The sequence below is a fragment of the Lutra lutra genome, chromosome 2, assembly GCF_902655055.1.
Source record: "Lutra lutra chromosome 2, mLutLut1.2, whole genome shotgun sequence".
Lineage (NCBI taxonomy): Eukaryota > Metazoa > Chordata > Mammalia > Carnivora > Mustelidae > Lutra > Lutra lutra.
In genome coordinates, this window is record NC_062279.1 from 182,581,478 (window position 1) to 182,607,075 (window position 25,598).

General features: G+C 38.8%; 1 protein-coding gene across 3 annotated transcripts in view; it reads left to right on the plus strand.

Annotated features, from left to right (window-relative positions):
• SLAIN2 (SLAIN motif family member 2) overlaps positions 1-6,708 on the plus strand; it is a 99,766-nt gene extending 93,058 nt beyond the window's left edge. For all 3 annotated transcript variants that reach the window (XM_047719241.1, XM_047719239.1, XM_047719240.1), the window contains 2 exons: positions 2,018-2,336; positions 3,706-6,708. In XM_047719241.1, the coding sequence (XP_047575197.1) occupies positions 2,018-2,336; positions 3,706-3,772 (386 nt within the window). In that variant the 3' untranslated portion in view covers positions 3,773-6,708. The remainder of the gene's footprint in view (positions 1-2,017; positions 2,337-3,705) is intronic.
• The last annotated feature ends 18,890 nt before the right edge of the window (positions 6,709-25,598 follow it).

Here is a 25,598-nt window from a genome sequence, read left to right on the forward strand (position 1 = left end):
TTTTTTTTAGATTTTTATTTATTTATTTGACAGAGAGAGATCACAAGTAGGCAGAGAGGCAGGCAGAGAGAGGAAGGGAAGCAGGCTTCCCGCTGAGCAGAGAGCCCGACGCAGGACTCGATCCCAGGACCCTGGGATCACGACCCAAGCCGAAGGCAGCGGCTTAACCCACTGAGCCACCCAGGCGCCCCTCAAATTCCAACTTTTATCTTCTCAGCTCAGCAAGGTAACTTTCATCTGCTCAGGATCCTTCTTGCTCTACATTCCAAAAAGCATGTCCTTCCCCTCAGAAAAGCCAGTGTGCTCACAGAGCTCACCACATTTATTTTCCTTTTCTCGAGAATTACAGTTCTGTGCTGCCTGTTGTCCAATATTTGAAAACCGTTCTGTATATTCTGTCCAGTTGTATAGGTGTTTACAAGTAGGAAGGTAACCCCCCTTCCCAGTTTTGCCATCATGGCTTGAAACTCTTGTGGTGGTTTTAATAATATCTGAGTATCATTCTAGACTGGATTTTCTGGAGGTGGTGCCTGGCTTTCTGTATTTTTTTAAAAGCGCCTCGGGATTCTGATGCACAGTCAAGTTTGGGAATCGTGGCTCTAGGGTTTTTGGAGCCAAGCAGAGATCATTTGAGTCTGTCAACTACTGGGGGCCTAATATATTTTAAGTACAGAGATGCTGACATTTGGGACTTCATTCAAACAGAAGGCAAGAAAGATCAGTTGGGAAGGAAGGAGGCTATGTATAAAAAAAACTTATTGTAAGGAAGGTAAGAGAGGAATTTCCCATTTGGGACTTTTGAAGCTAAAGTGTTTCCTCTCTACTTTCTCTCAGCAGTCGAAAATAGTGGCCAGATTCATCCATTTTTTCCTTTCCTACCTGCTACTGTGGCAGACCTTACTGTTACCTATACCATTTAGACAGATTAGTAGAAGTGAGGAAGATGGAGTTGTGTGGAATAATCCCATTTCTGGAGTCTCAAGACTAAGGTTTTCCCTTCAGTCATAACATCCCCAAACTAATGGTGTTGAGTGAGAATAGGATGACCTGATTCTGCTTCTCATCCAACTCTCCCCTTCCCCATCTCCATCCTTTTCACCTCCCAAATTCTTTGTTAGATAAGCAAGTCAAGGTAAAATTTTATTTACATGGTGTGTAGCCATTTGTGGACATTTGAAGAAACTAAAATTGATGCCCTTTTAGAGGTGACTTAGCTAAACCAAATAAACAGGGAACGATGAATGTGTCCCCTAGGAGATCTGAACTTACAACGTTAAGGTACAACCACAATAATAAAACTTATTTGTAGTCCTATTTTGGCTTAAAAATTAATGCAAATTTTACGTTTTATTCTTTCATGTATCAGTATTTGTTTTAACTTAAAAGTGTGTTAACTTATAGAATTCACATTCCGGAAGAATGTACCATCTTTATCCTGTGCCTTCAAACACCTCTTGATATGCCCTTAGAATTACAACTTCTCTGCTTGGTGAAGCCCAGCAGTAGAAGCTGTTCTGTTTTGTTTTTAATGTTTTATTTCTGAGTTTTAAGTTACACTAAAGGTGACGTAGGACTTCGAAGTATAGCCACCAGATATTTGATACGTGTTTACATGAATGGTTTTTTTGAAGGGAGGGTATGTTTCAAATTCTAGTCAACATGTCATAGCCATTTTTTCATTTCTAGAATATGGCCCAGGTTAGCTGCTACAGTGAAATAGAACCCTGCAGTGCCTTTTCTCTTCTGATATTGTGGATTCCTAGCTGGGCAGAGTTAAAATACTGTCATGAAGGATAGTTGCAGTCCTCTGAATAAGGACTTGGTTAATTAGGATTTACCAGTTCTCTTGTTTTGTTTTGTTAGCCCAGAAATATTCTTTATTCCTTGCATTTCTGTAGAGCGAGTTTTTGTGAATACAGATGTACTGGTGGCCTAGTCATCAAGTATAATGTAAAGCACTGGTTCGCTTACACTTAGTTTCTACTAAAAACATTGATTTTTCTTTGCCATTCTGCAGTACCTTCTCCAGGCAAGTTCCGCTCCCCTGCAGCACCATCTCCTTTGGCTCTCCGGCAACCAGTAAAAGCATTTAGTAACCCTGGCTCTGGTTCTCCTGGTAGCCAAGAAACAACACAGCTCACACAGACCACCTCCTCACCTGGGCCTCCCATGGTTCCGAACACAGTCCCAGCAAATCCTCCCAACAATATCAACAGCACTACTCTAACCAGACCTGCAGGGACAACCGCGATGAGAAGTGGCTTACCCAGACCCAGTGCCCCTTCTGCTGGGGGTATACCAGTGCCTCGCAGCAAACTTGCACAGCCTGTTCGCAGGTAAGTGACAGACAGCAAAGTGGGTAGTTTAGAATTATGCTCATCAGTGCAAGTGATAGCAAACCTAGAGAGTCCTAGTGGGTTCCCGTGAGAGTCTTAGGAGACTTGGAATAAAATGTTTGTTGTTTTAAAGAAATTGTCACTTAAGATACTAGAGGATCACTCCACTTTGGTCAGCTAAAATTCAGCCAGATGCCTAACGTGATTAGGCATCTACGAGAACTCCTAGAAAAAACAATTAGAACCACTCAGTTTGGTTGTGCTATTTATTCATTTTGAGTATGTTATTCAGTAAAGATAAAGACTTGTTAGAACCTCGAGTGAGATTTAAGATAAAACTTCTAGCTACCAAATCTGAGTATAACCCAGGAGGGTGGTTTTCAAACTTTGATGCAAATCAGAATCTTCTGTAGAGTTATAAATGCAGAGACCTAAGTTTTACGCCCAGAGAGTGATCTGGTATGAAGGCCAAAATCTGTGGGTAATTTTTTTTGTCTGTTGCATCTTCAGGTGATTCTGAGATCAGCCAGGCTGGGAACCATGCGTCTGCGTAATCGTAGTATGTGCCTTTCAGGAATGTGATTGCCACCATCAGTAAACTTAGGAGGCCAACTATAATTAAACTTGAAATATTTATTTTCATGGGAAAAAATGGCTTTCATCTTGTACGAATTTAAACTGAATTACCTATATCTTTCATTCTAAGATAGACTTATTACATTTCCAAATTTAGTAATAGAGTACAACAGCTTTTTGCTGTGCACTGTGCTAAATAACTTGTACCTTACTGGATTTTTACAGTAACATTAGGCATGACAATAACACAAATATTAAACTGTTATTATCCCTGGTTTTCAGAGAATATTGAAATTTAATGACATTAAGTAATTTGCCCAAGATTATACAACTAAGGGCTTTCAGTTCTAAGTATGTCTGACTTAAAAGTCCATTTAAGCACTTACATCATTTTGCCTCTCTAGTGATGGTGACACAGAGTCTGTTGTCACATTCATCACTCTGCCCCCCTCAAACTAAGTAGTTAATTAAAATGTTGGTGATCCATGCTGTTGGAAGAGATGAGACCGTCTTTTCCTTTCTTTTAGTGGCTCTGTTAACTATAGTGGCTGTGTTAACAAAAAGATGTTAGTGAAGTCACCTGATGCCCAGTTAGTGACATCAGCTGGGAAGTTGGAAATGCCAGGTGTGGGACTGTTGTGCTGATAGGCTGTTTAGAGCTTTGATCTCAGTAGTCCCCTGAAACAGCCTTCATTGGATTGGGATGCCACCTGCAAAAACATATCTGTGGGAGATCGTATGGTAATGTTTCATAAAGCCTTACAAATCACTTTATTAAATTGCTTTATTTCAGATCCTTGCCAGCTCCTAAAACCTATGGTAGCATGAAAGATGACAGTTGGAAAGATGGCTGTTACTGACCAGCAAAGATGAGAATGCAGAGGTCCACAGCTTCATGGATACCCCTTCACCAGGCTAAAAGACAACTTTTATATGCAGACTGTTCAGATAAGACTCTTGGGGTTTATAAATCCCAGCCCTCTCTGTCTTAATTAGCACAAACTGACGGAGATGATCAAGCAGCACTTTAATGACATTTAACATCAGATGTGTTTGGTAATCATACAATCACTCTCCATGGAATCACATTTAGTTTTGTTTAATAGAAACTAAGTTGATTTTTTAATATTTGACAGAGGCCAATATCTGGGCAAAAAACTAACGGATGCCAAAGAGAAATGCCCATTTGTCAGTGAGAGAATACCTTTGTGCTCAAGAAAATGGTGAATTCAAGCTCTCCAAAACTTCGCATTCAACCTAATTTACTGTATAAATAGCATCAATAAATATTTGTGTTAATGAGAACTAATATTCTGACTATCTAAAATGTTTCACTAGTGTTTCACTAGTACTCCAAGAAACTAAATTGAGATGGAAGGGAAGATGGGGGTGGGAAGAAATCTAGGCTAGAGATTTCAAACATGATACCTAAATTTGTGAGAATTCTATAAATTATTTTTGCAGATTCACCAGAAAAAATTGTCATTTTGCTTGGTCTTAAGTTTTGGATGTAGCTCCCGTACCACCAGCACCAGAGAATGTTCCACCGTGCATCCGCCATGTTGCATTGACACATCGGACTTCTGCCTGTTTGTTTTGATTGCCAAAAGGGCTTAATAACAGTTGTACAATCTTTCTAAACTTTATAGCTCCTGGCTCAGGAAAGATAGCCTTTGCTGTTGAAGCCAACGTCTTCACATGCTGTCATATCTGTTAGAGAACTAAGAGATCGTGTTTTCATTAGCAGGTCTCCATGATAGGAAAGAACAAGTAGTGTGTGTCTTCATCCTTGATCTAACTAACACCGCCTCCGTGCTCACAGCCTCGAACAAAACCATACCATGAGAGAGAAGGGGGAAATCTATGCACTTCACTTACAAAATCTCTGGTAATGACCGTTGTATTGTTACTGTTTACTGACGACGGTCTGTGATGTGGTAGGAAGATACAGCCTGCTGGATCCTACTTCACTTGATCCACTTCAAACTAGGTAACTGTATACAACCTCCTTTGAGAATACTGTCCCTTTTGACTTGGATTCTGCCTTACATTAATTTTTACATTTTTGGTAACAAATGAAACCCACTCCGTATGACTCCAACCTGTTAAATACTTGCTCTCTAGCGGCCCCTTGTGTATTCTGGAAATCACTTATTTCGGTTTTATTAGACAATTACAAGACAAACTTTCTTCAGCAGGCTTCTCCTTTTTCATGGTGAGGTCTGTTTTAAAATACTTAATTTGAATGGCTCTGAAATACTGGCAATCAGGTTACCGAAGGGATTTTAGAGATGTGAACATAAGTTCATTTCTTGTTAGTAAAAGACATTCTGTAAGTTGGCAGAAATTGAGAGACAAAAGAGAGACTTGATATTCAGGATAGCATTAAGGTTGATAGGTTGAGAGAATGATAAAATTTTTAAAACCAAGACCCCCATTCTGCCATGACACCGTGGTATTTTTTATTAGCTTGACCATTAGGGAGTCATTCAGTTAGCACATGCAGCTGGAGATTTAAACTGCCAGTGCTAATGTATTTGGTATATGATGCAAGGAAGAAGTTTTATCCTTGAATTTGAGGGTGATGGGTGTGGGTCAGGGAAGGGCGGCGCCAGAATTCCACATGATGATGAACTAAAAAATGTTGCTTTTCAGAGGAAGATAAAGAAATCATCTGCTTTGGGTGGGGGGTATCTCATGTAAAAATCTAAGTAAAAGAAAGAACTAGCCACTGTCTCTTTTTTAAAACCATATGTACACAAAATAGGTCTCAGTTTCAGTGCAACATTGCAAAAGAAAAATATGCTGCAATCTAATAATTACAAGGAATTTTAACTCTATTTGAAACACCCATTACATTGAGTTAGATTATCTGTTTCAAAAGGAGTATTCAGGTTATTTAACTTTGTTTTTAAATGGCTGCATCAGAAAAAAAAAAATGTCTATTTTTTTTTTATTAAAATACTTCATCACTTATTAAAAACGTATTTGGATCTGAGTTGGGTAAAACATTATTTTACCTGCTGTTGTACTACCACAGACTATTGGCTTTTAGGTTCCTAAAGAGAAAAATTGCCTTTTTACTAGAAGGCCTTTGTGTATTGCCAATTTTTCTGTTTGGGAATATCTAAGGATTCGCTGTGGTTAGTCTTACAGAAGAAATGTGGATTTGATAAACTAGTGCCTATGATTTTAACTTATGTTTGATATATAGTAGTAAGGGTTTTATGAATGTTGATTATTTTTTTGTGCCAACAGCCCAGAATTGTCACTTATATGTAAGCAGAGAGCTCTGAGCTCTGCTTCCAAAGTTATTTAATTTTCTCAGTGTTTGAATGTTATTTTTTTGTAAGTGTGTTAATAAAAGTGTAAAAAATTGGAAAAAATATAAATATTCTTAACTCGAGCATTTGCTGGATCATTTTTCTACAGAACTTGTTTGTATAATATGAAACACTCTCTGAAGAGTTAACTTTTTTCAGTTTTCATGCCCTGGAAATCACATTTTGTAAAACTGGGGACCATTCATAATTGTCAGATACTTTTTAAAATTATCTCAGTACATCACTTTTATAAGAGTTTTTTTGAAAGGAAATTAGAAACATGTGTCCCCAGATATTTGTATGACTCTAGAATGATCTAGACTATGTATGTTTAAATTTTTATTGAATGTACAGACATCCATTTTTGACATTACGCATGGTCCTTTCAGATCACATGAAGTTTGATTTGCAAACATTTCTATAGCTGAACTTGTATGTGTGGTTGCCTCCTTAATAAAACAGCCTGACCATAATGTTTATTATTAAATTTATATTGTTTTTTTCAAGTGTTTTATGAATTTCTGGATATGGTAAGATTCCCCACCCCAAGTTGCTTATGGTTTTAATAAATTTCTCAGTTGATTTTTTTTTTTTTTTTAAACACACAGACCCAAGTCGTATTGCCCTTTCAAACTTGATCTTCATGAGTTGGAATATATCATGTTATATTCTCCTTGTCCTAGTTATTTCATATTTGAATTATTTGGAGTGTACTTATAGTTTATTCAAAACTGGTATGTTCTTGGAACTTTGTTACTGGCTATGAATTGATACCTACTTTTAAAAAGCCAGCATATGTAAAACAAGCAAAAAGCCATTATTTATGAGTTTCCAGAAGGGAAAATTAATACATTTTCAAACCAAATACATTTACTTGGTTAATTGTGCATTTTTCTCTCAGAGATAAATGGGGAAAATCCAGAATTATACTCTGTTTAGTTAGTTCCCCACATTCCTTTTGGAAGTTTATACTGTCTCTTATGTTACAATTAGTCTCATTAATGCAGCATAGAGAAATGATACCATGTTTGAATTTTCCCTCAAACCAACCCAAAAACTTCTAAGAACTATTTAAAATTAAATGTCAGTGTGTTTGTAAATCAGTGAATGAAAAGTTTTCTTAAATTTCTTATATACCCAGTACAATGGAAAACCCATATGGAGGTTCTTGTGAGATACTTGCTATATCAAAGCTTAGCTTTGAGTTACAAAAGCAGAATAAATAATAGAGAAACCAACTTCGAGACAGGCAGTGAACAGAGTGTTCACATGAGCATGAAGCCAAAGTTAGGAACCCTTAACACATTTTTAATGATCCTAAATACAAGTCTGAGTGGACTAAGTGGTCCTCTGGTTACTAGTCTGAAAATGGAACATTTCCGTCATGGACCTTACTTAATACAACTGAGTTTAAAACTATGTTAACTGCATGCCAATTTCAAGCCAGTTCTTTAAACTGGCTAAACTTAATGTTTTCTCTTTAGAAAACAAAAAGAAAAAGTCTTTGATTTTGAAACTAGTAGAGACTCATTGCTTCAAAAACTGAAAATATAAATGAAAATATAAATGACCCCATATTTCACCTTGGGATCCTGCAATCCCGCCATCCAGAAATAAGTATTTAAGTGCTGGTGTAACATAATGCTAAGTGAAAGGGCAGAAAGTCTTCTGTTTAGGATGAGAAAAATATTTTCCCATGAGTTTGCTTTTGAACAGAGGTGTACATTAACTGATGTTGAAAGCTTGACCCACATTTCTCTATTCCTGAGTGCAGATATTCCTGAATGTTATTTAAAAAAATCTGTCATATGTATTGTTTGTCTTTATAACAGTTGGTTTTCTTATGAAAAATTATGTTTACTGTATAAAACTAGAGAAATACAATGACATTATAAAAGAAGACAAAGCACTTAATTCCATAGGTAATCAACCACTTAAATTTAAGGAGGTTGTCAGTTTGTTTTTTCTTCTTATGAAATTGGGATCATGTTCATGGTTGACACCGTAACTTTATCTTGACTCCAAGGTCACTGCCATCATATAGATGGATTTTGCTGGGAGAGGAGTTTGAGAAAGAGTCTACAGGTAACAATTCCGAAACTTCACCAAACCAGTATTATCATAGTTCTTCATAGAGTATCTATTATTGACACTTGGCCACTTACACCGCCGCCGCCCTCCCCGCCACAGCAGTCTAGCAGACTGACTGACAGTATTGGTTGAATACGGTTCCTGTTTTAAAACAAAATACCTCTTAAGAAATAATAGGCACAACCAAATAAAGAATTGAGATGGTCTAGATTAGAGTTCTCAGTCTTCAGGATCACTTGATCAGCTATTAAAACCGGGTTCTGCACCCCACCCCAAGCATGCCTGGTCAAAAATAGAACTCTGATTCTGAGAACAAAACTTCTAGGAGTAGGATTCCTCAACACAGTCAGGTGCTCATTTCTGTCTAGTTGACTGTGGTCAGATGGTCAGGGTTAATTAAAAGCCGTGCAGCCCCTATGAAAACATGGATGGAATGAGGAAAGACCATTTTCCCTGAACATGGTGCTTGCACCACAAATGTCTTAGTCCATATCCTATGAAATGACTGTTTCATGTCAGTGGTCATATGTTCTTAGAGGTAACATCTGCAGTGAGAGAAGGCTCTAACAGTATTTTAACCCTTGGCTCAGTTGGCCTTGAGCCCCAGGATCATTCCTTTACTTGAATTCCATGAAGTACCTCAGTCACTATAAATTCCCCTTGGTACCTAGGTCAGTTTAAGCTAAGGTTCTGTCCATTCCTCAGAGAAGAAACAGTTAATTTTTCAAATGATTTTTGAAGTTGATATACAAAATATGTTCAGAAAAGTACAAAATGAATGTGGAGCTCTGTGAGTTACTAAGTGATTACATGTGTAACCACATGGGCAAGAAATAGACTATTAGCACCCCAAAAGCTCTCCTGATGCCACCTTCCAATCACTGCGTCCTTCTCTTCAGGATAGCAGCTATCCTGGCTTACAATATTATAATTTAGTTTTACCTATTTTTGAGCTTTATACAAATGGAACCATATACTGTAATTTTTTTTCTGCCTATCTTATTTTGATTAAAGCAGTAAAATGGGGTTTCTCTCGGACTCAGCCACTAAACAACAAAAGTAATGTGATGAGATTCACCCATTTTGCTGATGTCACCGTAGTTCACTCTCGTTGCCATGTTATATGCCATTGTATAAATATATCACAATTTGTCCATTCTAATGTCGAAGGACAGTGGGGTTGTTTCCAGTTCGGCCTCTTAAAAATAATGCAGCTTTGGACTTCAGGCATAGTCAAGATGGAGTATGTGCTCAAAAGCCTCTCCCACTTAGGGGCGCCTGGGTGGCTCAGTGGGTTAAAGCCTCTGCCTTGGGCTCGGGTCATGATCCCAGGGTCCTGGGATCGAGCCCCATATCGGGCTCTCTGCTCAGCAGGGAGCCTGCTTCCTCCTTTCTCTCTCTCTCTGCCTGCCTCTCTGCCTACTTGTGATCTCTGTCTGTCAAATAAATAAATAAAATCTTTAAAAAAAAAAAAGCCTCTCCCACTTAAAACTAAAAATGCAAAAGGCAACTACCTGAGGACACTGAAAAATATATAAAAGCAGATGGAATGGGAGAGGAGTCAAACCTGGAGAAGAGATCCATACAAGGGTGAGTTTTCATCCCCCCCCTCCGCCTTCTCTCTTGGCCCCAAGTCAGGAGAGGGCATCGAGTAGAGCTATCATAGTGGTTCGTCCCTCTGATAGGTTAAACCAGAGGAAATTCTGAGGTGAAAGAGCATGTTGAGGATTTTCTTGTCTCTCTTTTCTCTCATGACATGTCACTGGTAAGCCCCCAGGAAAACCCTGATAACAAGCAGTGCCAACAGTTAAAATTGATGGAAACTTTCTGGGCAGAAGAAATGGGAAGAGAACACTCGGCAGTCTGAAGAATTGAAATGATCTTCCTTTTTTTTTTTTTTTTTTTTTTTTTTTTTTGTTTATACTCTCCTGGTCCTGAAGATGGGTGTGCTGTGGGGGCTGCACAGTAATGGTGGTAGAGCTAACAGTCCAGGAGAACCCCCATGTATCTGGCCAAGAGACGGGGCAAAGGGGCCCTGGGAGGCAAGGGAGGATACCAAAGAGAAGAGAGCTAGAGCAGGGACTCCTCTTATTTTGTTGTAATTAGCACAACCTCTAAACTTAACCTTGAGCTGTACATACTCGGACCCAAAACAGCACAGCAAGGTCTTCAAGAACTGAGCTACAGTTGAGAGCACTGAAGATGACACGGGCCAGCTACTGCGTATCAGGGCGAGTGTGAGATTGATCCAATACAGCATAACAAGTCTTTGTAAACCAAACTGACGTTAGAACCACAGCCTGCAGAATATGAAACAGAACTTGCATCTGATCCTATCTGGGTTGGGTGTTAAACAAAAATCAACATTGCTCAGAGTATTTTAACAGGACCTAGAGTCTATAATATTAAAAATGTTCAACTTAAAATCTAAAGTCATTCAACATACAAAGAACTAGGAAATTGTGATCAGTTCTCAAGGAGGGCAACAAATGTCCATACCAAGATGATCCAGATGTTAGAACTATCATATTTTTTAATTTTTTATTAACACATAATGTTATTTGCTTCGGAGGTACAGAGAATGGTCAGATTCTAAGGCAGCTGTTAGGAGAAAGGAAAACATGAATGAACTGTAGAAATTCTCAAGAGGGGGGCACCTGGGTGGCGCACTCGTTTAGGCATCTGATTATTGATTGCGGCTCAGGTCATGATCTCCAGGTCATGAGCTAAAGCTCTGCATGGGGCTCCAGGCTCAGGGGGGAGTCTGCTTGAGATTCTCTCCCTGTTCTTATTCCCATTCCTGTCTGCAAATGTGTGCTTACGCTCTCTCTCTTTAAAAAATAAAAAACAGTAATTTTTTTTTTTAAGAACCACATGGAAAGTGTAGAACTGAAAAGATAGCTGAAATTTTAATAATTTGCTAGATGGGTTCAAGAGCTGACTGAAGATGGTAGAAGACTCAATGATGTTGAAGAGAAATAAATCAGTAGAATTTGTCCAATTAAGAAAAGAGTAACAAAAGACCAAAAATAAATAAATACATGAGCAGAGACTTAGGAACCTGAAAACCAATGCCAAAATTGTTCTAATATTTGTGTTATTGAGTCCAGCGGTAAACTGGCTCTCAAAAAGAAAAAAAAGTCCTTTTTTGTAATGTTTTCTTATGTCCAGGTGTAAATATTCCCAGCATGGTTGTTTTCAAGGCATCAGCATGATGTCACTGAACATGGAGTTGGGAGGAGACATGCACAATCAACAAGCTGGCTTCAGTATACCAGTGTTGGTCCCAGAGAAAGAGAAGAAAGAAGTAGCACAGAAAAATTATTTGAAAAAATAATGGTTAAAATTCCCAAATTTGGGGCGCCTGGGTGGCTCAGTGGGTTAAAGCATCTGCCTTCAGCTCAGGTCATGATCCCAGGGTCCTGGGATTGAACCCCGCATCGGGCTCTCTGCTCCTTGGAGAGCCTGCTTCCCTTCCTCTCTCTCTGCTTGCCTCTCTGCCTAATTGTGTTCTGTCAAATAAATAAATAAAATCTTAAAAAAAAAATTCCCAAGTTTGATAGGCATAAATTTACATATTCAAGAATGCCAATGACCCGAGTCTGTCTATATTGATAACCAGATAAAACCACACCCAGACACATCATAATTAAACTGTTCAACTCAGGGGTGCCTGGCTGAGTCCGGTGGTGGAGCATGTGACTCTTGATCTTGGGGTTGTAAGTTCGAGCCCCGTGTTGGGTGTAGAGCTTACTTGAAAATAAAAAATAAACTTCTTGGGCATCTGGGTGGCTCAGTGGGTTAATTGTCTGCCTTTGGCTCAGGTCATGATCCCAGGGTCCTGGGACAGAGTCGCACATTGGGCTCTCTGCTCAGAGGTGAGCCTGCTTCTCCCTCTCCCTCTGCCTGTCATTTCCCATGCTTGTGCGCTCTCGCTCTTGTCAATTAGATAAATGAAATCTATAAATAAAAATAAAGTGCTTAACTACACCTGGGTGGCTCAGTCAGTTAAGCATTTGCCCTTTGCTCAGGTCATGATCCCAAAGTCTTAGAATAGAGTCCTGCATTAGGCTCCCTGCTGGGCAGGAAGTCTGCTTCTCCTACCCCTCTCCCTTGCTCGTGATATCTCTCTCGAATAAATAATAAAACTTAAAAAAAAAATCTGCTTAACTCAAGAAAACAGGATAAACTCAAACACATACCCAGAAAGAAGCTAATCAAACTGCTAAAAATTAGCAATTAAATATTGAAAGCATCAAGATAAAAACACATTATATATAGTGGAACAACAATTGATCAGATTTCTGATCAGAAACTGGAGGCAAGAAGATAGTGAACGGTATTTTTAAAGTGCTGGGAAAAAAGGAATTACCAACTCAATTTTCTATCTACTGAAAATTTTCTTCAAGAATCAAGGCAAAATAAAGATATTTTCAGGTGAAGGAAAATAAGAATTTGTAGCTGCAGACTTGTTTAAAGGAAATGATGCTAGAAGGAAATTGAGAACTGTAAGAATGAAGGAAAGATAACATAAATGTTAAATTATGGGTAAAGAGAAAAGACAATTTTTTTAAGTTCTTTAAAATATGACTGTTGAAAGCAAAAACCAATTGTCAAGAGAAGTTTTCAGTGCATTTAGGAATGATACATATGACTATAAGAAGAATAAAGGGATATATATACGTGTGTGTATAATTATGAGCCTTCTTTATTTTACTTGCAATGGCAAAATATTAACTCTAAAGAGATTGAAGGATTAGGTATATATTTTATATATGTATATATTGAAACTATAATTGAAAAAAAGATTGTTATAAATCTGTTGAAATACTACAAAAGGCAGGAAAGGTGAAAAGAACAAAAACAGAGGACAAAGTAAATATTAAAATGGTAGACTAGGGGCACCTGGGTGGCTCAGTTGGTTGAGCAGCCGCCTTGGGCTCAGGTCATGATTCTGGGCTCCTGGGATCGAGCCCTGCATCGGGCTCCCTGCTCAGCAAGGAGACCGCTTCTCCCTCTCCCTCTGACAGCTTCTCCCCTTGCTTGTGCTTGCTCGCTTTCTCTGTCAAATAAAGTCTTTTAAAAAAATGGTAGACTAAATCCAACCATACCAATAATTTCATGAAATGTAAAAAATGGCCTAAACACACCAAATTAAAAGAGATCGGTTACATTAAAAAAAGAGGATATCCAACTATATGCTGTTATAACTATATATAGTTATAGCTATATATAAATATGAAGACATAGGTAAAAGGATGAAAAAAGGCATACAATGCAGACATCAATCAAAAGAAAACTAGTGATTGGAGCACCTGGGTGGCTGAGTTGGTTAAGCACTGGACTCAGGTTTTGGCTCAGGTCATGATGTCAAGGTCATGAGATGGAGCCCTGTGTTGGTTTCCACACTCAGCAGGGAGTCTGCTTTTCTCTTTGTCTCCTCCACCACTGTCTGTCTGTCTGTCTCCCTCTCTCTTAAATAAATAAATAATCTTTTAAAAAATGACAATATTATCAAAGACTTAATGAGGAATATTACTAGGAATAAAAAGGGAAATTGCATAATGATAAAAGGTTAATTCACCAAGAAAATGTAAAAAAATGTATGCTCCTAATAACAGATCTTTGAATTCATGAGGCAAAAACTGATAGAGCTGAAAGGAGAATGACAAATCCACAATTGTAGTTGATAGAACAAGTAGTCAAAATTAGGGTACAGAAGACTTGAACAGCGCTATAAATCAACTTGACTAAACTGACAATCCAGTAACAGTATAAAACACATTCTTTTGGGGCGCCTGGGTGGCTCAATGGGTTAAGCCTCTGCCTTCGGCTCAGGTCATGATCTCGGGTTCCTGGAATCGAGCCCCGCATCGGGCTCTCTGCTCAGAGGGGAGCATGCTTCCCACCCCCTCTCTCTCTGCCTGCCTCTCTGCCTACTTGTGATCTCTCTCTGTCAAATAAATAAAATCTTTAAAAAAAAACCCCAAAAAACAAAAAAAGCACATTCTTTTAAATTACACATGGAATATTCACCAAAACATATTCTGGGTCATGAAACAAGAACAAATTTTCTATTAACAAATTTTATTCACTGAATGAAAGTTAAAGCAGAAATCAATTACAGTAAGATATCTGAAAAACAACAATTTGGAAATTTTAAAACTTTCATTAGAAATTAGAAAATATTTTTAGTTGAATGAAAATGATGGTTAAAAACATTGAAATCTGGGGGGAAAGCTCAAGTAACTAGAAGGAGATTTATAATATTAAGTGCTTATATTAGAAAAAAATGTGGTTGGCAGAACAGAATCCCTCCAAAGATGTCCACATCCTAATCCCTGGAACCTGGAAGTATGTTTAGTTCCATGGCAAACAGATTTAAAGCTGCAGAAGGAATTCAGTTTGCTAATCTGCTGACTTTGAGATAGGTTATCCAGGTGTAGCCGATGAAAATGCAAGGGTCCTTAATCTGGAGGAGGGAGGCAAAGGCGGGAGAAATAAAGAGACGGCAGCATGAGAAGGACTCAGCCTAATATTGCTGGAGGAAAGTGGCCATGAACCATGGGATGCAGGCCCTCTCCAGAGCCAGGAAAGGCAAGGACATGGATTCTTCATGAAGGCTCTGGAAGAAATAAAGCCCTGCTAATGCCTTGGTTGTAGCCTTGTGAGAAAATTTCAGACTTCTGGCCTACAGAATAGTGAGATAATGTGTTTGTGTTGCTGTAAGCCGCTAAGTTAGTGGCAATTTGTTACAGCAGCAGTAAGAAACTAAGAAACGAAAGTGTTCAAATCAATGTTCTAAGCTTCTGCCTTAAGAAACTAGAAAAAAGAAAGAAGCAGAAGGAAAGAATAAAGAGTAGAAATCCGTGCACCTGAAAACAAAACAACTGTGAAATCAGTGAGGTCACAGTAATGCTACTCTGAACTTTCTGGTGTAAGTGCATAGATCTCTGCTGGGTTTGCATGGAAAACTGAAATTAATGGGTAAAATGATGTGTGTATGCTCAACAGCTGCAAATCTTTTCTAAACCGTTTTCCGAAGTGGTTGTACCAGTTTACGTTCCTACTGCAGTGCATGAATATTCCCATCGCTCTCCGTCCTTGCCAATGTTTGGTATTGACAGCCCTTCCTATTTTGGTCATTCTGAGCATGTTGTGTGGTACCTTTGTGGGTTTAATTTTCATTTCTTTGATAACTTGTGATGGTTGAGCATTTTCATATCTTATTGACAAATGGATATTCTCTTGTTGGATGCTGTTCAAATAGCTTGTCTCCTCCTCTTACAGATTTGTAGTTCTGTATGTATCCTGGATAATAAGCATATGCAGTTTTTAGTAGTTTTTTGTGATTTTTATCTTTTTAATGAGTTTTAATCAGTTTCACCAGGAATTTTTCAATTTTATCCTTGTAGCTATTAGTTTGATGCATCCCAGGGTCCCGTCCTTGGCCTACTTCTCTGTCTATGCTCACTCAATGATTCATGGCTTAGAATTCATCTATTATATGTCTGGAATTCAGACCCATCTCCTGAAATCTAGATTTACATATGCAGCTGCTGATTTAGCATCTTGGATATCCGTGGACATCTCAGGGTATGCATGTGCAAAACCAAGCTTCTGAGCTTGCAAACTCTTTCATCTTCCTTGGCTGATGGCAACAGGCTGAAAACAAACTTTGGAGTCTTTGGTGTCTTGATGACTCTCCCTTGCCTCCCCAAACCCCACCTCTCTCTCTCTCTCTCTCTCTCTCTCTCTCTCTCTCTCTCACACACACACACACAATAAGCTTCATAGAAGCAAAGATCTTTGATTTATTTATCATTATGTTGTAAGTGCCTAGAACAGTACCTACACATTGTAGGTGTTCAAATATTGAATGAAAGCATTGCTAGTGAGAGTCTTTAGAAAGCAATTTTTAACACTTAACAAAATTTAAAATGTACCTTTAGATTCAATTATCCCACTTCTAAGAATTTATCTTACAGATATATCTGCACATTTGCTAGTGTACATGTGAATATAAGGACATTTATTACACTATTATTTAGTGGGTTTTTTTTTCAGTTCTACAAACCTTTTTTTTTATTTATTCAAGTATAATTCACATACAGTGTTATATTAGTTTCATGTGCACAATATGATTCAACAATTCTCTACATTTTTCAGTGCCCATCATGGTAAGTGTACCCTTAATTCTCTTTATTTATTTCACCCATTCCCCCCCACCTCCCTTCTGGCAACCACCAGTTTGTTCTCTGTATTTAAGTCTTTCTTTTTGTCTTTTTTTCTTTCATTCTTCGTTCTTTTGTTATATTCGCATAAGTGAAATCATCTGACATTTGTCTTTCTCTGGCTTATTTCACTTAACATTATCTCCTTTAGGTCCATCCACATTGTTGCACATGGCAAACTTTTATTCTTGTTTATGGCCAAGTAATATTCCATAGTTTATATATAACACATCTTCGTTATTCATTCATTGGTTGATGGATTTTAAGATTATTTGTTCCAGCTCTGTGAAAAAGGTTAATGGTATTTTGATGGGGATTCCATTAAATGTTTACATTGCTTTGGGTAGTATGGACATTTTAAAAATATTAATTCTTCCAGGTCATGAACACAGAATATCTTTCCATTTGCTTGGTCATCTTCAATTTCTTTCATCTGTGTTTTATAGTTTGTGGAGTACAGATCTTTCTCCTCCTTGGTTAAGTTTATACTTGTGTATTTTATTATTTTTGGTGTATTTATAAATGGGATTATTTTCTTAATTTCTCCTGTTGTGCTACTTCATTATTAGTGCATAGAAATGCAATGGATTTTGGTGTATTAATTTTGTATCCCATGACTTTATTGAATTCACTTATCAGTTCTAATAGCTTTTTGGTGGAGACTTCAGGGTTTCCATATTTAGTTCGTGTCTTCTACAAATAGTGAAAATTTTACTTCTTCCTTACCAATGTGGATGCTTTTTTTAAAAAAGATTTATTTATTTATTTTAGAGAGAGTGTGTGTCTGTGTGAGAGGGGTGAGGGACAGAGGGAGAGGGGGAGAATCCCCAAGCAGATTCCCCACTGAGTGCAAAGCTTGACACTGGGCTCAATCCCAGGACCCTGAGAACATGACCTGAGCCAAAATCAAGAGTCAGATGCTTAATTGACTGAGCCACCCAGGCACACCTATGGATGATTTTATTTCTTTTTCTTGTCTGATTACTGTGGCTAGGATTTCCAGTACTCCATTGAATGAAAGTGGTGAGATTGGACATTCTTGTCTTGTTTCTAATATTAAAGAAAAGTTTCTCAATTTTTTCACCATTGAGTATGATGTTAGCTATGGATTTTTCATATATGGCCTTTATTATGTTGAGCTATGTTTCCTGTAAACATGATTTGTTGAGAGTTTTTATCATGAATGGATATTGTACTTTGTCAAATGTTTTTTCTGTATCTTTGAAGATGATCGTATCATTTTTATTCTTTATCTTGTTGATGTGATGTACCACAATGATTTGTGAATATTGAACCACACTTGTATCCCTGGAATAAATTCTACTTGATCATAGTGAATGATTTTTCTTTAATGTATTGGACTTTGTTTGCTAATATCTTGTTGAGGATTTTTGCATCTATATTCATCAGAAATATTGGCCTGCAGTTTTCTTTTTTAGTAGTGTCTTTATCTGGTTTTGGTATTAGGGTAATGATAGCTTCATAGAATGAATTTGGAGGGTTTTCTTCCTTTTGTATTTTTGGAACGAGCTGGAGGAGAATGGGTATTAATTCTTCCTTACATTTTTGGTAGGATTTACCTGTGAAGCCATCTGGTCCTGGACTTTAATTTGTCGGGAATTTTTATTACTGATTCAATTTCATTGCTAGTCATCAGTCTATTCAAATTTTTAAATTTCTTCCTGATTCATTTTTGGAAGGTTATATGCTTCCAGGCATTTATCTATTTCTTATAGGTCGTCCAATTTGTTGGCATATAATTTTTAATAATATTCTCTTATAATCCTTTGTATTTCTGTGGCATTAGTTTTTATTTCTCCTTCATTTCTGATTTTATTTATTTGAGTCCTTTTTCTTCTTTTCTTTCTTTCTTTCTTTCTCTTTTTTTTTTTTTTTTTTTTTTTGTTAAGTCTGGCTAGAAGTTTATCAATTTTGTTGATCCTTTCAAAGAACCAGTTCCTGGTTTCAGTGATCTGTTCTGTTGATTTTTTTAGTCTCTATTTCATTTATTTTGCTCTACTCTTTAGTATTTTCTTTTTTCTAATGGCTTTTAGCTTTGTTCTTCTTTCTCCAGCTCCCCTAGGAATAAGATTAAGTTGTTTGCTTGAGCTTTTTCTTGCTTCATAAGGTAAACTTGTATTCCTATAATATTCTCAGCACAGCTTAGAACAGCTATTACTGTAGCCCAAAGAGTTTGGACCATTGCATTTTCATTTTTGTTTGTCTCCATGTACTATTTTTATTTCCTCTTTGATTTTGTGGTTCACCCATTCATTGTTTGGTAGCTTGTTATTTAGTGTCCGTGTATTTGAGTTCTTTGCAGATTTTTTCTTGCAATTGATTTCTAGTCTTATACCATTATGGTTGAAAAAGATGGAGAATATTATTTCAATCCTTTTTAATTTGTTGAGACTTGTTTTGTGGCCTAACATGTGACCTATTCTGGAGAAAGATCCATGTGCTCTTGAAAAGAATGTGTAGGGTCCCCTGGGTGGCTCAGTTGATTGGGCATCTGCCTTTGACTTGGGTCGTGATCCTGGAGTCCTGAGATCGAGTCCCACTTGGCGCAGAGTCTGCTTCTCCCTTCCCTTCTGCTCCCCCCCCCACTTGCAGTCTCACTCTCTTTCTCAAGTAAATAAATAAAACTTTTTTTTAAAGAAGAGAGAAGTATGTGTGTTCCACTGTTTTTGGATAAAATATTCTGAATATATCTGTTAGGTTTATCTGGTCCAATGTGTCATTCAAAGCCACTATTTCTTGTTGATTTTCTGGATGGTCCATCCGCTGATGAACTTGCCTAATTGCTGTGGCTAGGACTTCCACTTCTATGTTGAATAAAAGTAAGTGGGCCTCCTTGTCTCGTTTGTGGACTGACAAGAAAGCTTTCAAGTTTTTACCTTTATTGTATTGAGGTATGTTCCCTCCATACCCACTTTGTTCAGAGTTTTTATTATAAATGGATGTTCAAACTTTCTCTTCTCAAACCAAGATATTTCCACCATAATCTGACACACAACATATTTTCATCAAGTTGTAGGTTTCTTTCCCACAAAACTTCAGAAAAAGGTCTGTGAGTATCCATGAGAAGATAAAAGTTACTAACATTTGAGAGAAAGAAAAAAATTTGAAATCTCTAAATCTCAGGGTCAGGAAAGAATTAGAAGAGACATACTTATTCATTCAACAAATTATTCGACGTCAATGCACCAGGGCCTACGTTATGCTCAGTATTCATAGAGTAAGGAGCTCTTACAGTTATTAAGGTCACAGCCTAAGTTATTTCAGTTTTTTCCAAACATTCTCAGTTGTGGAAACTGATGTTAAGATCGTGGCAGAGTGGGTAAGAGCATCTGGGATCAGGCCTGAGTTGAGTCCTTGCTCCACTCCTTAGCAGCTGTGTGACCCTTAGGAGGCCACTTCATTAAATTTCAAAATATCCCTCCACCCCTCACAAAAGGTGCTTGATCATAAGATCTATACCAACAACTTGATGTGCAGATTAAAAGAATCAAAGCATATAAAGAACTTCACATACTGCCTGGGCTTCAGTAAATATTAATTATTTTAATTATTAATACTAAAAAACAATATTTGGAAGAATATTAATCGGTCAGTATATAATAAATTTGGTCTTCAAGTAACAGAAAACTTGCTTTTCAGAGACCTATATAAGTGTGCAAGACATCTAAATTAGGTTATTTTTTTTTTAAGATTTTATTTATTTGACAGAGATCACAAGTAGGCAGAGAGACAGACAGAAAGAGGCAGCCTCCCCGCTGAGCAGAGAGCCCAATGACCTGAGCGAAGGCAGAGGCTTTAACCCACTGAGCCACCCAAGTTTTAGGTTCTTAACTGGGTCTATTTCTATATGGATGCCTACTTTCTGTCTCTCTGTCTTGGGCATGTCTTGGGCATGCTTCTTGACTTTTCACTATGTTCAAACGGTTGAATATCCCCTAATTAAGGAGGGGACAGGAGGGAGTGGGGGAAAGTGCTGCTAAATACAAAGCTCGCAGACTAGTGAAGTGGAGAGTCAGCTTTTAAGGGTTATATTATACACACGCACTGAAAGCCTTACCTTTTAGATCCATCCCATAGCCACTCGCCAACCTCCCAGTCTTTTGACATTACCACCTGCTGTGGCAGAGGCTTTGTCTTCAAGGACATTTCATTGTTGAGGTTGTTTGCTTTGTTTGTTATTGATAGCATCTTCCCTTTCTTTTGATGATATTTAAACTATGGTATTTATAGCTTTTCCACAAGGAACTTGTTTAAGAAGGTGTCCTTCTGCGACAGCCCCACCTTGGAAAGTCAAGATGCTATTTTCTAGTTTGAACACCAGGGGGCAATCTTGTTTTCTCTTGGAGTGTCCTTAAAGCCCAAGTCTCCCTCGCTAGCTGTAAATTCACTTACTTTTGTTTCAGTATGAGTCAATCAGTGTGAGATTTTCATATTTATCAAAATAAAATGAGAATGATGACTAAACGTAATGTGGTGTCTTGGGCGGGATGCTAGGGCAGAAGAAGGACATCAGGCAAAAACTAAGGAAATCTGACTACAGCATGAATATTAGTTAATAATAATATATCAGGGTTGCTTTATCAAGGGGCACCTGGGTGGCTCAGTTGGTTAAGCGACCATCTTCCGCTCAAGTCATGATCCTGGAGTCCCAGGATCAAGCCCCATGTGGGCCTCCTTGCTGAGCAGGAAGTCTGCTTCTCCTTCTGACCCTACCTACCTCATGTTCCCTCTCTCATTCTCCCTCTTTTAAATAAATAAAATCTTTAAAAAAAATATTGCTTTGTCAATTGTGACAAATATAGCATACTTATGTAAGATGTTAACAAGACGGGAAACTGGGCAGAGGGTATGAGGGAACTTTCCGTACTATCTTTGCAAGTTTTCTAGACATCTAAGCTGCCAAAATAAAAATAAAATGATTTTTTATTTAAAAAATTAATTTAAAAAGTGAGCCCAGAACATAATTTCCCTTCTCTCAAAACAATGTATTTGCAAGATAACCTGAATATTAAAAAGAAAAATTCGCTAAATGAGCTTTAAGTATACCAAGATATAATTAAATAAGATTGGATAGATTTAAAATACTGAAATATAAAAAAAAAAAATTTTTGTTATCCGAGCTTTTGCAAACTCCCACCAAACCCTCCCTCAGCCGAGATGAAGGAGGAGAGGTTCCTAGGACAAGTGCAGTGAAGCCCACCTCAAGCACCTAAATGTCTGAGAAATCCCTTGAGTTCTCTTGCTGACTCCCATGAATGGGCTCCCTTGAGCCCCTCTTAGCCTGGTGTACTATCTCCAAGAAATGTAACAAAAATCTGCTAAACTTCCTGGAGGAGGTATCAGAGAACTTTTCTCTGATATGTGTTTTTATGTAGCACACCACTTCCCAAGAGTTCCTGAGACCTCTCTCACACTCTCAAAGATTCTACTCCTTACAAGAGTTCTCTCATTTCTCTTCTCTCTCTCAAAATTTAAACCACAGTCCTCAGGCTCATGGCTCCCTTCCCTTCTCTGGGCATTTTATTCCCTCCTAGTTCCTCCCTTCAGGTGGCCCCACTCCTCATCTAAAGCCATGGATTCCTTCCCTGTCATGGGGAGGAGCAGGGATCTGTGGTAGGTGTGAGGGTGTCCATTGACATTTTGTCCTCCAGGTGGGCATAAGGTAGAATTACGATTCCCTTGCCTCAGCCCATGGAACATACCCGCCTGTAAAAACCGGTATATAGCTCCCCAGGTTTTCTTCCTCCCTCCACAGAAAACACTGTCATTCCTGGTGATGGAGCCTCCCACAGTTTGCACACTTAAGTGAGGACATTGTGGACTGCCCCAGCCAACAGTTGGGGACATACAACATAAGAAAGAAAAGTATCTTTCTGGGGTGCCTGGGTGGCTCAGTGGGTTAAAGCCTCTGCCTTCAGCTCGGGTCATGATCTCAGAGTCCTGGGATTGAGCCCCACATCGGGCTCTCTGCTCAGCGGGCAGCCTGCTTCCTCCTCTCTCTCTGCCTGCCTCTCTGCCTACTTGTAATCTCTGTCTGTCAAATTAATAAATAAAATCTTAAAAAAAGAAAGAAAGAAAGAAAGAAAAGCATCTTTCTGCTTTTAAGCCACTGAGATATTGGGGTTTTGAGCAACATAGTGTCGCTCGCCCTGACCATCCACCGTTCCTCTAAGCAAAACATACTCTAATTTTCCCCATTTTACATGTGAAAAAAACGGAAGCCCTGGGAGATGAATATCACCCAGGTACTGAGGAGTAAACCGGGATTGAAATCCAGGAAGTATGGTTCCAACGTCAGTGCCCTTGATAATCACCCTTAGAGATGCCCAGAGAAACAACCCAAGGAAACATCTTCCTTTGCTTTCCCTAAAGAGTGCCATCCTGCTGCTCCCACAGGCCCAGGCGCTTTCCTCCACCTGCTGCAGAGCTGTTGTCCTTAGACTGGCCTGTGTAGGAGACTTCTAGAACCACGGCTTCTCTTTCTTTGTCCACTCCCTTGTTCTGCTGAAGCTTTCTCAGCTGCTCATAGGAAAGGGTCCATAGGAGGTTAACTTTTGGAGGTCTTGAATTTTTGAAAATATCTTATTCTTCCCTCATTGTGATGGCAAATTTTATGTGTCAACTTCATTGGGTCACAGTGCCCAGGCATGTGTCAAACATTATTCTAGAAATTTCTATGAGAGTCTTTGCATGAGATTAACATTCATAGAGGTGGGTGTTCTGTTGGTCTCAGCCTATTGATGGTGATGCTCTTGGCTAGGAATGCCCAAGGCCCTTGCCTGGACCTGTAGGGCTGACAGACCCCATAGACATTCCCCTGGTTGCAGCCATTGCTGTGGTTGGATGGGCTCTTGTGGTTATCATGATCAGAAGATGCACCTAAGTGAAAAACCGTTGGAGAACTTTGAAGAACAAGACTTATCACTCACCAATTCTAGAGGCCACACAGCAAGGTTGAGGGTAGAGCGATGACAAGAAAGTATGGACTCAGCTTTTACTGGGGTCTGAGGGTGAGATGGTTAAGGCTCACTTCTAACTGGTGAATTTATTTATTTTAAATATTTTTAAGTAGTATCTACACCCAACCTGGGGCTCAGACCTAGAACCCTGAGAGCAAGAGTCACCGGCTCTGCCCACAGAGCCAGACAGGTGTCCCCTTCACTGGTGAATTTAAAACCCAAGAGTAGGAAGGGTACCGAAGGGAAGAGCAACATCACTCAACTGGTCAGTCATCTAGGTAACCCTGTGCTTTCCAAAAGGACGACTTCATGGGTGGGGTGGCCTGGCTTCTTATCTAGTTTTTTTTACTAGTAGCTATGTCGTAGAGCAGGCATTACATTTATTTGAGATAGACGAGAGAAGCGACTTGTCACTTAAGAGGCAAGAATTATGTGCCCAAGACTGTTTCCACTTGAAATCTCTCCCTCTCTCCCAACTTGGTGGCCTTCTGAGGAAGATGGCGAAGCTGTAGGACAGAAGGAGCATCAGTTCTTGAGCAATTCCTTTAGTGCTTAGGAACATCTCCCCTGGGACTTTACAGGAATGAGCGATAAACTTCTACTAATCAAAACGTTGAGATCTGGGGACCGTTTGTTAAAGCAGCTAGCCTCTCCTAACTTACATACTGCCTTTAGAGAAACTGCAACTACACTCCGAGATATCTCTTCTTTATCAGTCGTATGTCTTCCTTCAACTCAAACTCTAACCAAGGATGTAATCATTTAAGTTATATACCTTACTTGATATTATAAGAAATATATATTGGGTCTCTCCTGTTCCTGGCAAAGAGCTCTTAAAACTGTTGGAATTTCCTAAGTGACTGAGTGATAGGTGTCTTTTGTTATGTTAATGAGATGACTTTTGGATGGCTCCTGGTCACCTAAGGTTGAGGGCTGGTTGCCAGGAGAACCAACTGTGTGATTAGAGGGTTGGGACTTTGAGTCCCACCTCCTACCTTTGAGGTGGGAAGAGGGGCCTCAGGTTGAATTACATCACCAGCAGCCAATGATTTAATCAATGGTGCCCAAGTAATGAAGCCTCCATAAGAACACGAGGGGAGGGGGTTAGGAGAGCTTCAGGGTTGGTGAATGCATGGAGATTCTGGGAGAGTGGAGAGGGCTTGGAAAATCTGCAGCCTTTCCCCACACCTTCCCTCACGGACCTCTTCCATCTGACTTCTTCTGGGTTATACCCACTTCTAGTAAGCCGGTCCTCTAGTTAGTAAGTAAAATGGTTTTTTTAGTTCTGTGAGCTGCTCTAGCAAAGTAATCAAACGGGAATAGGGGGTCATTGGAACCTCCAATCTATACACAGTGGGTGAGAAACCAAGTGACAACTGGGACTTAAGATTGGTCCCTGAGCGGGGAGTGGGAGGGCAGTCTTATAGGACTGAGCCCTTAATCTGGGGAATTTGACGCTATTTGCAGGTAGATAACGTCAGGACTGAATGGAATTGTGGAGTACCCCGCTGGAGTTGGAGAATTGCTCAGTGGTGGGGGAACTCCCCACCACAACCTCAGAATTGTTGATCAGTATCATGACCCTACAGTTGTTGATCTTGCTTTAAGGAAAGAAGTCTTCCTTCTTACAAAAACCATTATTGTGGTTTTTTATTAAATAGCAAAGTAAATGTTTCATAATTTTAATAGATGACTTTTAGGAAAACATCAATAAGAGACATTTTGCTTCGTTTCAAATTAAAAACTCTGAAATACTAGCCCAATCATTTCAGTCCTTTAAAATAGCTGGGTGTCAATTAGCAAATAATGACTCAATTCAGTTGTATAATCACTTTAGCCCTTGAAAAGTATAGATAACAAACAGATACACCGCGGACTGTTTTCTTGGCACACTGCCAACCTGAAACATAATAATGGTGAGTAAATTGCATGTGTCAGGGTCATATTAATTCATTTAAGACTGCAGTAAAATTTCTTGGCAGAATGTCTTCTAATGGTGTGGGCTCTAAAGAAGCATCTAGTGAAATTCACCCTGTAATTGACTCCATCTGGCTTTGT